At 42.5% G+C, this 13,215-nt stretch overlaps 1 protein-coding gene across 2 annotated transcripts in view; it reads left to right on the forward strand.

Moving 5' to 3' along the window:
- LOC112254599 (VPS10 domain-containing receptor SorCS3) overlaps positions 1-13,215 on the forward strand; it is a 66,366-nt gene that overhangs the window by 19,491 nt on the left and 33,660 nt on the right. For both annotated transcript variants that reach the window (XM_024427320.2, XM_024427312.2), the window contains exon 2: positions 4,108-4,175. In XM_024427320.2, coding sequence (XP_024283088.1) covers positions 4,108-4,175 — 68 coding nt within the window. The remainder of the gene's footprint in view (positions 1-4,107; positions 4,176-13,215) is intronic.

Raw genomic sequence — 13,215 nt, forward strand, 5'->3', positions numbered from 1 at the left:
TCGTGGAGGACTTAATTCTTCCTGCTGCCGCGGATATGGCTGGGAAAATACTGGGGGAAAAGGCGCAAAAAACTATACAGACAATGACTTCATCAAACAGCACTGTTTCATGACGCATCAGTGATATGGCAGGAGATGTTTTGAAAAAATTACTGCTTTGCATACAAGCCAGTGAATTCTATGCGTTACAGCTGGATGAGTCAACAGATGTGGTGGGCCTGGCACAGCTCCTGGTACATGTCCGTTACGTTTATGAGGGGTCAATTAAGGAAGACATCTTTTTCTGCAAACCACTGAATACCAGGACAACAGGAGAGGATATTTTTACTGGACAGGTTTGTGATATCAAATGGACATTGGTGGTCAAGATGTGTTGGTATCTGTACTAATGGTGCAAAAGCCATGACAGGGAGACATAGTGGAGTGGTAAACTCACGTACAAGCAGTACAGATAGGGCAATCTTTGTATTGAATTCATTAGTTGAGTATGTGTGGGCAAAGGACAGTCCTTTAGACAGGACCTTTACACAATCATCATCAAGGGGTTCTCCAGAAATGTTGATCACAGCCTTGTTCTGGTCCTGCTCATGTGGTTGAATAGTCTTGATTTCTTCCTCCCCCTCCGTGTTGGATTCTTCTGCGTCCTCTCCCTCTCTTGTTGAGGAACCTGTGTGACTCCTCTTCCTGGTCTAAAAAATCTTGGGAGGAGCTAGCCTCTGAGTGTCTGGGGTGATCCTCATCGTCACTGCTCGTAAAGTTGAAAGAAACAGATCAAAACTTCCTCTCTGATTTTCCTTTTTACTTCTTCAATTTCTGTTTTGACTACTTGTCCGTCCTTTTTAGATTATTCTATTAGAAGTAGCATTAGGTCAAAAGAACACTTGATGAGAATAGCCTCCCATTTATCTCTCAATTCAGTTTTACCTTGTGCTCCATTAGCTGGAAACGTCATAATACGGAGTCCTCTGGGGATTAGGCCTTTCCTCCAATAGTCAGACAAGGTGATAGAATTGAGGTCAAGTTTGGTGTCTTTCTCCATAAGGTGTTACAAGTCTCTGTAAGCCTTGTTTAAGTCCATTCCCGTATTCTCTGTGGCTGTCATCTCATCTAGCAATGAGGTAGTGGTAATAATCCTTTGACCCTCTTCATGGGAATAGGAAAATCTTGTAGCCTCTTAGGTAAAATCCATAGTATGAGTTGTAAAATGTCCCCAAAACACAGGAAAAAAAGACTGTGGAGCTGCTTCTTCTAAGCACTACCCAAGTGCTATGATTAACTTGAGAGGAGGAAGTGAAGCGCTGGTAAGGTATAGTAGATTTGGTAGACAGAAGGTGCTCTTTGGTAAAAGGGGTAAATTAGTTATCAAAAAGAAAGGAGGACCAAGGCACTCTTCATATAATGAATTAAAATGCCTTTATTTGTATGTTCAAGTGATAGGCATGTTATGTAAATCAAATGGTACACCCCCCCCAAAAAAAATATTTTTATTTCCAGGTTGTAGGTTGTAAGGCAACAAAATAGGAAAAATGCCAAGAGGGTAAATACTTTCACAAGCCACTGTACATATAACTAGGAATAAAGTGACAGATAATAAACAGGAACAGTACCGTATGTGATGAGTACAAAAGGTAGTTCAAGAAGGGTCAATCCAGGTATCTATTTGGGTAATTATTTAAATAACTATTTAGCAGCATTATGGCTTGGGGGTAGAAGCTGTTCAGGGTCCTGTTGGAGCCAGACTTGGTGCATCAGGACCGCTTGCCATGTGGTGGCAGAGAGAAAAGTATTTTACTTGGGTGGCTGGAGTGTTTTTAGGGCCTTCCTCTGACAACACCTGGTATCGAGTTCCTGGATGGCAGGGAGCTTGACCCCAGTCATTTACCCTCTGTAGCGCTTTGCGGTCGGTCGGGTGCCAAGCATTTGCCTTACTAAGCAGTAATGCAGTCAGTCAAGATGCTCTTAATGTTACAGATGTATAACTTTTTGAGGATCTGAGGGCCCATGCCATATCTTTTCAGCCTCCTGAGGGGGAAGAGGCATTGTCGTGCCCTCTTCATGACTGTGTTGATGTGTGTGGACCGTCATAGATCATTAGTGATGTGACACGGAGAATCTTGAAGCTCTCGACCCAATCCACTACAGGCCTGTCGATATTAATGGGGGCATGCTCGGCCCTCTGTTTCCTGTTGTCCACGATCAGCTTCTTTGTCTTGCTGACATTGAGGGAAAGGTTGTTGTCCTGGCACCACACTGCCAGCCCTCAGACCTCCCTATAGGCTGTCTCATCGTTGCTGGTGATCAGGCCTACCACAGTTGTGTCGTCGGCAAACTTTATAATGGTGTTGGAGCTGTGAGAAGCCACGCAGTCATGGGTGAATAGGGAGTACAAGAGGGGACTAAGCACACACCCCTGAGGGGCCACCGTGTTGAGGATCAGCATGTCAGATATGTTGTTGCCTTATGTGAAGAGAGTAGTACACAGCGTTGTACCAGATCTTCTGTTTCTTGACAATTTCTAGGTCTTCTGAGATCTCTTTTGTTTGAGGCATGGTTCACATCAGGCAATGCTTCTTGTGAATAGCAAACTCAAATTGTATGTTTTTTAATAGGCAAGGCAGCTCTAACCAACATCTCCAATCTCGTCTCATTGATTCGACTCCAGGTTAGCTGAATCCCGACTCCAATTAGCTTTTGGAGGAGTCATTAGCCTTGGGGTTCACATACTTTTTCCAACCTACTCTGTGAATGTTTAAATGATGTATTCAATATAGACAAGAAAAATACAATAATTTATGTGTTATTAGTTTAAGCACACTGTGTTTGTCTATTGTTTTGACTTAGATGAAGATCAGATCAAATTTGATGTCAAATTTATGCAGAAATCCAGGAAATTCCAAAGGGTTCACATACTTTTTCTTGCCACTGTATACTGTAGCAGAGTAGGCTGCGGCCCTTCGAGAAGCCAGATTTGGACATTGCATATAATTGAACAGTTCCATTTAACGTCATGCTTTTCATATAAATAATTTTATATAATTTAACTGTTTCTCGCAGTTATTTATCCCAGGAAAATAAATCTTGGTATCCCTAGCTTATCATGAGGTATTCTGGTTCGGGTGAGCTGAACCTCGAGAGTTCCTTAATGTTATAGATTGTGCACCAGCTGTTGTTTATAAAGAGACACACACCTCCCCCTTTGAGCTTACCCGACGCTGCCGTTCAGTCTTGCCGGTGCTTAGTAAAACCAGATAGATGTATATTGTCCTTGTTCAGCCACGACACCAAGAAACATAGGATATTACAGTTCTTCAGGTCCTGTTGATAAGATAGTCTCAAACGGAGCTCGTCCAGTATGTTCTCCAGTGATTGTATGTTCGCCAATAGAACGGAAGGCAGAGGCGGTTTATGTTTTCGGCCACCCTGACGTAGCTTCATCAGGGAGCCCGCACTCTCTTACACCGCCTTTTTCTTTTCCGAGTCTCGGGGATTAGGGCCTGGTCCGGGTGAGGAGTATGTCCTGCGCATCTGACTTGTTGAAGTAGAAATCTTCATCCAAATTGAGGTTAGTGATCACTGTTCTGATGTCCAGAAGCTCTTTTCAGTCATAGGAAACGATGGCAGAAACATTATGTATTAAAAAAAGTTCAGATCAGTGCACAAAAACACACAAAATAGCAGAATCCGTCAGGAGCCCATAAAATGGCTGTTATCCATTGCAGAGCCATTCTTAATAAGAGAGAGGAGGGAGTGAGAGATTGAGAAAGAAAGGTAGGAATACTGGCCATACTTAATTTTGTTGTTCACTGAACGATTTTCGGAGTCCACCGTCATGTAGGTATCATTCCACATGAGATACTGATAAGACACTTGACAGCTTGCATGCCTGTTCAGATCATTGCAACCAACAGACTGGCTGATCTAGACAACCTGAGGAACATTCATCATTGTGCTGTCATACAAAGATTATATTTTATGGTAATGTAGCAATAATAGTGTATATCCCATGCTGTTAGACACAGCAAATGCATGGTTTAAGTGCACTTGATTGTAGATATAGATGTACTTGCAATTGCATACAATTAAAATGCTTTTTATTTTTATTTTTAGGTGATCCTGACCTTGACGAAGCAGTATGACTTTAACTTGGGTGCTTTCACTGAGAGTTCTCTCTGGAGGTAAGACTTCATGAACGCTTTATGTATTCAGAAGTGCTGAACTAGTAGGGCTCTGTTTCTTGTGTTTTTTTTACCAAGTTTTTATTTGTTGTTTTTTGTTGTTGGAGGGGTTACAGGTACATTTAAATGGTTAATGTATACATTTATAAAACATGTACCCGTAGGCTGCCACTCAAAAGAAAAACAACATCAAGAAATACATATAGAGTTGAAGTAACAATAAATTCAGTATAAATGGGAAAAGCAAACAAAAAACAAGTGGGCCTCCAACCTCCCATCCCATTCCCCCAGCCAAAATGTATTTATATAGCCCTTCGTACATCAGCTGATATCGCAAAGTGCTGTATGGAGTCTCCTATTGCCCTGGAAGAGGTGTTCTTCACTGATATATTCCTTAAACAATGTAAACTATGCTTTGGTCCTATTATTACTCACACAATGTATATTTGGCTGAAAATGGAAAAACTGTGTAACTAGGAATGAAAAGCCCCCATATTGGAGTATGGTCATTCCATTTTCATTCCTAGTTACATTGTTTTTCCATTTTCAGCCAAATATACATTGTGTGAGTAATAATAGGACCAAAGCATACAGCACTTTGAGATATCAGCTGATGTACGAAGGGCTATATAAATAAATTTGATTTGGTTTTATATTTATCTCTACACTCAACCAGGGGGCAGAAGATCATGTCTAAACCAATTTAGGAAGGGGCGAAATGCTAGTGCCTGGAAATACAATTAAAGGTTTGGTACGGAAAGTCCTTCTACGTCTTTCCCTGAAGTTTGTACATTGTATCTGGGATTGTTTACCTTGCCATATATATTTTGAAACCCCACTATGAATTTTATCCCAATAGCCAGAAGGTGGTGCCATGGGAGGCATTGAACTACAGAAATTCAGCTGTGGCAATATATTAATTCTGACAACAGATATTCTGCAGTTAAACAACTGGGATGTTATTACATCTACTGAGGTTAGATTTAATTGATTTGAGCATTCTGTGAAAGATTTTGGTATTGGTTTTATCTAAGGAAGGAAATATGTCTACTCCTAAATATTTTAAATGGGAAATGATTGGGATTCCATAAGTAGAGACGGAGTCCTTCATCGGGGTCTTGAGAGGCAGTAGGGCTGATTTGGTTAGATTAATTGTATAACTTGAGACAAAGCTGAATTCATCTATGATCTTCAATATGTTTTGGAGTGATTGAGATACATTGGTCTTGATATAGTAAAATATCGTCTGCGTATGAAGTGATCACTAGATTTTAGGGAAATGTGTGTTATTTCCTTCGATTAACAATTTGCTAGGGCCAGGAGTTCCATGGATAATAAAATAGCAAGGGAGAAATTAGATTGCCCTGTTTGCTGTTTCTAATGATTCTGAATGGAGCAGATACAATATTGTCTGCAATAACTATGGCTGAAGGATTGCCATATAGCATTTTAGTCATATTAATGAAATTGGAGTCAATTCCCATAAGTTCCAAGACAGACCAGAGATATGACAATTCTAGTCTATCAAAAGCTTTTAGAGATAACACAGCCCAAGGAGCTGTTGTTTCTAATGAAGAATTTAAGATACTGCATTTAAGATACTGCATAATAGTTGTCTGAGGATACATTTTTTTTAACAAACCCTCTGTCTTGTCGAACGCAGAAAACATTTTAGAAAGCAGTTTAATATCTGTGTTTTGTAAGATAGTGGGCGATAGTGAGAACACTGGTTGGCATACAATACAACTTTGTCCATTAGTTACAGCTAAAAACAAAAATGTGGCTTCTGCTCTGTTCTCAACCCCCCACCAAAAAAACAAAAAAAAACAGCAGAACTCACACATACAGTTGGGATGAGCAAATCAAATCAAATCAAATTTTATTTGTCACATACACATGGTTAGCAGATGTTAATGCGAGTGTAGCGAAATGCTTGTGCTTCTAGTTCCGACAGTGCAGTAATAACGAACAAGTAATCTAACTAACAATTCCAAAAAACCTACTGTCTTATACACAGTGTAAGGGGATAAAGAATATGTACATAAGGATATATGAATGAGTGATGGTACAGAGCAGCATAGGCAAGATACAGTAGATGATATCGAGTACAGTATATACATATGAGATGAGTATGTAAACCAAGTGGCATAGTTAAAGTGGCTAGTGATACATGTATTACAAAAGGATGCAGTCGATGATATAGAGTACAGTATCTACGTATGCATATGAGATGAATAATGTAGGGTAAGTAACATTATATAAGGTAGCATTGTTTAAAGGGGCTAGTGATATATTTACATCATTTCCCATCAATTCCCATGATTAAAGTGGCTGGAGTAGAGTCAGTGTCATTGACAGTGTGTTGGCAGTAGCCACTCAATGTTAGTGGTGGCTGTTTAACAGTCTGATGGCCTTGAGATAGAAGCTGTTTTTCAGTCTCTCGGTCCCAGCTTTGATGCACCTGTACTGACCTCGCCTTCTGGATGACAGCGGGGTGAACAGGCAGTGGCTCGGGTGGTTGATGTCCTTGATGATCTTTATGGCCTTCCTGTAGCATCGGGTGGTGTAGGTGTCCTGGAGGGCAGGTAGTTTGCCCCCGGTGATGCGTTGTGCAGACCTCACTACCCTCTGGAGAGCCTTACGGTTGAGGGCGGTGCAGTTGCCATACCAGGCGGTGATACAGCCCGCCAGGATGCTCTCGATTGTGCATCTGTAGAAGTTTGTGAGTGCTTTTGGTGACAAGCCGAATTTCTTCAGCCTCCTGAGGTTGAAGAGGCGCTGCTGCGCCTTCCTCACGATGCTGTCTGTGTGAGTGGACCAATTCAGTTTGTCTGTGATGTATATGCCGAGGAACTTAAAACTTGCTACCCTCTCCACTACTGTTCCATCGATGTGGATAGGGGGGTGTTCCCTCTGCTGTTTCCTGAAGTCCACAATCATCTCCTTAGTTTTGTTGACGTTGAGTGTGAGGTTATTTTCCTGACACCACACTCCGAGGGCCCTCACCTCCTCCCTGTAGGCCGTCTCATCATTGTTGGTAATCAAGCCTAACACTGTTGTGTCGTCCGCAAACTTGATGATTGAGTTGGAGGCGTGCGTGGCCACGCAGTCGTGGGTGAACAGGGAGTACAGGAGAGGGCTCAGAACGCACCCTTGTGGGGCCCCAGTGTTGAGGATCAGCGGGGAGGAGATGTTGTTGCCTACCCTCACCACCTGGGGGCGGCCCGTCAGGAAGTCCAGTACCCAGTTGCACAGGGCGGGGTCGAGACCCAGGGTCTCGAGCTTGATGACGAGCTTGGAGGGTACTATGGTGTTGAATGCCGAGCTGTAGTCGAGCACAGGTTTAAGCTGCAGTGCCCCTGGTTGGAGAGCCTGTTGTGGGGTTAAGGGCCTTCCTCAAGGGTCCAACTGTAGGGGGATGTTTAGAGGATGTGAACCCAGCAGCCCTCCAATTATCAGATCAATTCTGCCAATTTCTTCCAGCGCCCGGTCCGGGATTCCAACCAGCCACCTATCTTTCGGCTACAGGTCCAACTCCTTCCACATGTCCAACTCCTTCACCGCTGGGCTACCTACTGCCAGTACTGTAAAGGATGTTGTATGACTGGTTCCAGGGAAGAAGAAAAAATAAGTTCATATGAATTAATATTTAGAAATAAGCATGACAAAATTAAGACAAAATCCTATGCAGACATATAATTATTATGATGTAGAAGAACAACTTACTGTCACCAGCAGCCAAAAAAGATCCTCTGCCTCTGATAGTTCTGGTTTACTACCAGACTGAGCAAAACATAGAGATAGTGTGTTAAAAGTCATGTAATGATTAACTGGGCTATTAAAACACAAAGACTTACTATACATAATATATTATAAAAATGAATACATACCTTCTCTCAGTCAGCAACAGTCTTCTAACAATTAGCTAATTACCAAGCTAACATATGGAATTGTTTTAAGATGGTCATTCCAAGGATTATTTGGCTGTATGATTTGGAATGTTAGTACCATATTGAATTTGGCTTTAGTGCTATTAACCCATAGCAACACATTGAATAACAGATTCATACATGGAAAAACATGATATGAACCATTTTAAAGTGTCTGACCTATATCTAAGAAATATCAGGAAATTCATCTTTTTTTTAATTACCCATATTTAACGTAAGAAAATTGGCCACTAGACTACTTCCATTCATTTTTTAAACTGGTACCGGGCTACCCTCCGACAAGTCTTGTTATGCTTGCGGGCATCCTAGAGCCAACGGAACAACATGTACATGTTCATGAGAGTCTCATCTTCGATGGTGGGGTCATGTTAGTGTGTATGTAGCCCAAACTGTTCGGATGCTACAGACAGAAGTTGGCAGATTGGCGGTACTGACTCCAGGGGTCGTAAAGCAATACGGAATACACCACCATGTTTGTCAGTCTCATCTTTCCATAGAGTGGTCCTACCATTGGCCAAACCGTTCAAATGCTACAGACGTTTTCGTGAGAAGACCGATTTTAGAGATGTCTCATGGTCTGACAAAAACCGCTGTAGTTTAGCCTCCTTCCACCACAGATGTGGAAGGTCGCCATACACACAAAACAAACATATCTCTAGTTTAATCAGATTGATTTTGTTGGGGATTTGTTGTATTGTGCTGATTAGATTTACGCGGGTGTGGACATTGTGATCAGGGGGTTAAACAAATCAAAATATATTTTATATTTGAGATTCTTCAAATTAGCCACCCTTTGCCTTGATGACAGCTTTGCAAACACTTGTCATTTCTCTCAACCAGCTTCTTCTTCTTATGCAGTCAAGGCAAATAACCTTTAGGGTTCTAACCCTACCCAGAGTGTAAAAACAGCTAACAAAAGCTAACCCAGTCACAACAATGATATCACAGCTAGCATTCTCCTTTAACTTGTTTCATTTCATTGACATTTATATCCATATTAAACTCGGCCAAAGAACCAAACGTTTCTATATAGAACCCTTTTTTCTACGAGTGAAGCTGCTAGAGTGAAAAAGACCTGCTAGTTGTTTCTTGTAATACAGTGAATGTCTAACATCTTAAAATAGTGTTATATGTTGACAACTATGTGAAAATAAGTAGTGCTCTGTTCTAACACAATTGACACCCTTGTGATCATGTTTTTTTTGGATCAATTCACTGAATGACATATAGTGTTTATCTACCTTGCTATTAGGTCAATGTTGATTTCAGTCATCCAGGAAACTCCCTGCTATTGGTTTTGATAGCAGTATACAGCAGAATACCGTACATGCAGAGGCATTTGACACAGTACTTTTATTATTATTATTATTTTTTGGCCAAGATAAAGCAAAGCAGTGAGACACAAACAACAACACAGAGTTACACATGGAATAAACAAATATAGTCTATATACAGTATGTGCAAATGAGGTAAGATTGGGGAGGTAAGGCAATAAATAGGCCATAGTGAAGTAATTACAATTTAGCAATTAAACACTGGAGTTATAGATGTGCAGGAGATGAATGTGCAAGTAGAGATACTGGGGTGCAAAGGGTGGGTGCTGCTATGGTGACCAGTGAGCTGAGATTAGGCGGGGCTTTACCTAGCAAAGACTTATAGATGACCTGGAGCAGGTGGGTTTGGCGACGAATATGAAGCGAGGGCCAGCCAACAAGAGCATACATGTCGCAGTGGTGGGTAGTATATGGGGCTTTGGTGACAAAATAGTTGGCAGTGTGATAGACTGCATACAATTTTCTGAGTATAGTGTTGGAGGCTATTTTGTAAATGACATCGCAGAAGTCAAGGATCGGTAGGATAGTCAATTTAATGAGGGTATGTTTGGCAGCTTGAGTGAAGGATGCTTTGTTGTGAAATAGGAAGCCAATTCTAGATTTAATTTTGGATTGCAGATGCTTAATTCGAGTCTGGAAGGAGAGTTTGCAGTCTAACCAGACACCTAGGTATTTGTAGTTGTCCACATATTCTAAATCAGAACCATCCAGAGTAGTGAAGCTAGACAGGCGGGCAGGTGCGGGCAGCGATCGGTTGAAGATCATGCATTTAGTTTTACTAGCATTGAAGAGCTGTTGGAGGCTACGGAAGGAGAGTTGTATGGTATTGAAGATCGTCTGGAGGTTTGTTAACATAGTGTCATCTGTGTATACAGATGTAGTATACAGAATGGTGTCATCTGTGTAGAGGTGGATCAGAGAATCACCAGCAGCAAGAGCGACATCATTGATGTATACAGAGAAATTGAACCCTGTGGCACCCCCATAGAGAATACCAGAGGTCCGGACAACAGGCCCTCCGATTTAACACACTTAACTCTGTCTGAGAAGTAGTTGGTGAACCTGGCGAGGCAGTCATTTGAGAAACCAAGGCTGTTGAGTCTGTCGATAAGAATGCAGTGATTGACAGAATCGAATGCCTTGGCCAGGTCGATGAATACGGCTGCGCAGTTTTTTATTTTATCGATGGCGGTTATGATATTGTTTAGGACCTTGAGCGTGGCTGAGGTGCACCCATGACCAGCTTGGAAACCAGATTGCATGGTGAAGAAGGTACGGTAAGATTTGAAATGGTCAGTGATCTGTTTTCGAAGACCTTAGAAAGGCAAGGTAGGATAGATATAGGTCTGTAACAGTTTGGGTCTAGAGTGTCTCCCCCTTTGAAGAGGGTGATCACCGCAGCAGCTTTCCAATCTTTGGGGATCTCAGACGATTTGAAAGAGGTTGAACAGGCTAGTTTTAGTGGTAGCAACAATTGCGGTGGATAATTTTAGAAAGAGAGGGTCCAGATTGTCTAGCCCAGCTGATTTTTAGGGGTCCAGATTTTGCAGCTCTTTCATAACATCAGCTATTTGGGTGAAGGAGAAATGGGGAGGCTTGGGCAAGTTCCTATGGGGGGTGCAGAGCTGTGGAAAGCATGGCCAGATGTAGAAAAATGCTCAATAATCGTGGATTTATCGGTGGTAACAGTGTTTCCTAGCCTCAGTGCAGTATGCAGCAGGGAGGAGGTGCCTTATTCTCCATGGACTTTTTGGAGTTTGTGCTGGAGTTTGGAGTTTGTGCTACAGGATGCATATTTCTGTTTGAAAAAGCTAGCTTTTGCTTTCCTAACTGCCTGTGTATATTGGTTCCTAACTTCCCTGAAAAGTTTCATATCGCGGGGGCTATTCAGTGCTAATGCAGAATGCCACAGGATGTTTTTGTGCTGGTCAAGGGCAGTCAGGTCTGTAGTGAACCAAGGGCTAAATATGTTCCTGGTTCAACATTTTTTGAATGTAGCATGCTTTTTTAAGATGGTGAGGAAGGCACTTTTAAGAATAAACAGGCATCCTCTACTGACGGAATGAGGTCAATATCCTTCCAGGATACCTGGGCCAGGTCGATTAGAAATGTCTGCTCGCTGAAGTGTTTTAGGGAGCTTTTGACAGTGAAGAGGGGTGGTTGTTTGACTGTAGACCCATTATGGACAGAGGCAATGAGACAGTGATCGCTGAGATCCTGGTTGAAGACAGCAGAGGTGTATTTAGAGGGCAGGTTTGTCAGGATGATATCTATGAGGGTGCCGTGTTTATGGATTTGGGGTAGTACCTGATAGGTTTATTGATAATTTGTGTGAGATTGAGGGCGTCTAACTTAGATTGTAGGACGGCCGGGGTGTTAAGCATGTCCCAGTTTAGGTCACCTAACAGTATGAGTTCTGAAGATAGATGGGGGCAATCAATTCACATATGGTGTCCAGGGCACAGCTGGGTGCTGGGGGTGATCTATAACAAGTGGCAACGGTGAGAGACTTGTTTCTGGAAAGGTGGATTTTTAAAAGTAGAAGCTCGAATTGTTTGGGCACAGACCAGGATAGTATGACAGAACTCTGCAGGCTATCTCTGCAGTAGATTTCAACTCCACCCCATTTGGCAGTTCTATCTTGTCGGAAAATGTTATAGTTAGGGATGGAAATTTCAGGATATTTGGTGGCCTCCCTAAGCCAGGATTCAGACACGGCTAGGACATCAAGTTGATGGAGTGTGCTAAAGCAGTAAATATAACTAACTTAGGGAGGAGGCTTCTAATGTTATCATGCATGAAGCCAAGGTTTTTATGGTTACAGAAGTCAACAAATGAGAGCGCCTGGGAAATGGGAGTCGAGCTAGACGCTGCAGGGCCTGGATTAACCTCTACATCACCAGAGGAGGAGTAGGATAAGATACAGCTAAAGGCTATAAGAACTGGTCGTCTAGTGCATTCGAAACAGAGAGTAAAAGGAGCAGGTTTCTGGGCGCGGAAGAATAGATTCAAGGCATAATGTACAAACAAGGGTATGGTAGGATGTGAATACAGTGGAGGTAAACCTAGCCATTGAATGACGATGAGAGAGGTTTTGTCTCTAGAGACACCATTTAAACCAGGTGATGTCACCGCATGTGTTGGAGTTGGAACAAAAGGGCTACCTGAGGCATATTAAGCAGGGCTCAATGAAATAAGACAATAATCACTCATCAAAACAGCAATGGACAAGGCATTTTGACATTAGGGAGAGGAATGCGTAGCCGAGTGATCATATGGTCCAGTGAGTAGCTAGGCGAGCTGGAGACATGGTGATTCAGACAGCTAGCGGGCCAGGCTAGCAGAAGGGCCTTAGGGGACGTTGTGACTGATGAGTCTGTTGAAGCCCTCCGGACGGTTCGTCGGCAGACTAGTCGTGATGGATCAGCAGGGCTCCGTGTGGGCTGTAAAAGGGTCCAGGCCAATTGGCAAAATAGGTATTATAGCCCAAGAAATTTGCTGATGGACCTCTTCAGCTAACCAGGAGGTGGCCCTAGCTCAGGACTAGCTACAGGCTAACTGGTGCTTGCTTCGGGACAGGTATGTTAGCCAGGAGTAGCCACTCGGATAGCAGCTAGCTAGCTGCGATGATCCAGTGTAAAGGTTCAGAGCTTGTGGTAGGGATGTGGAGAAGTGGTAGAGAGAAAACAAACAGTCCGATATGCTCTAGACAGCTAACGGGCCACTGCTAGCAGGCTAGCAGATGGGCCTTCAGGG

Source organism: Oncorhynchus tshawytscha, linkage group LG01, assembly GCF_018296145.1.
Source record: "Oncorhynchus tshawytscha isolate Ot180627B linkage group LG01, Otsh_v2.0, whole genome shotgun sequence".
NCBI lineage: Eukaryota > Metazoa > Chordata > Actinopteri > Salmoniformes > Salmonidae > Oncorhynchus > Oncorhynchus tshawytscha.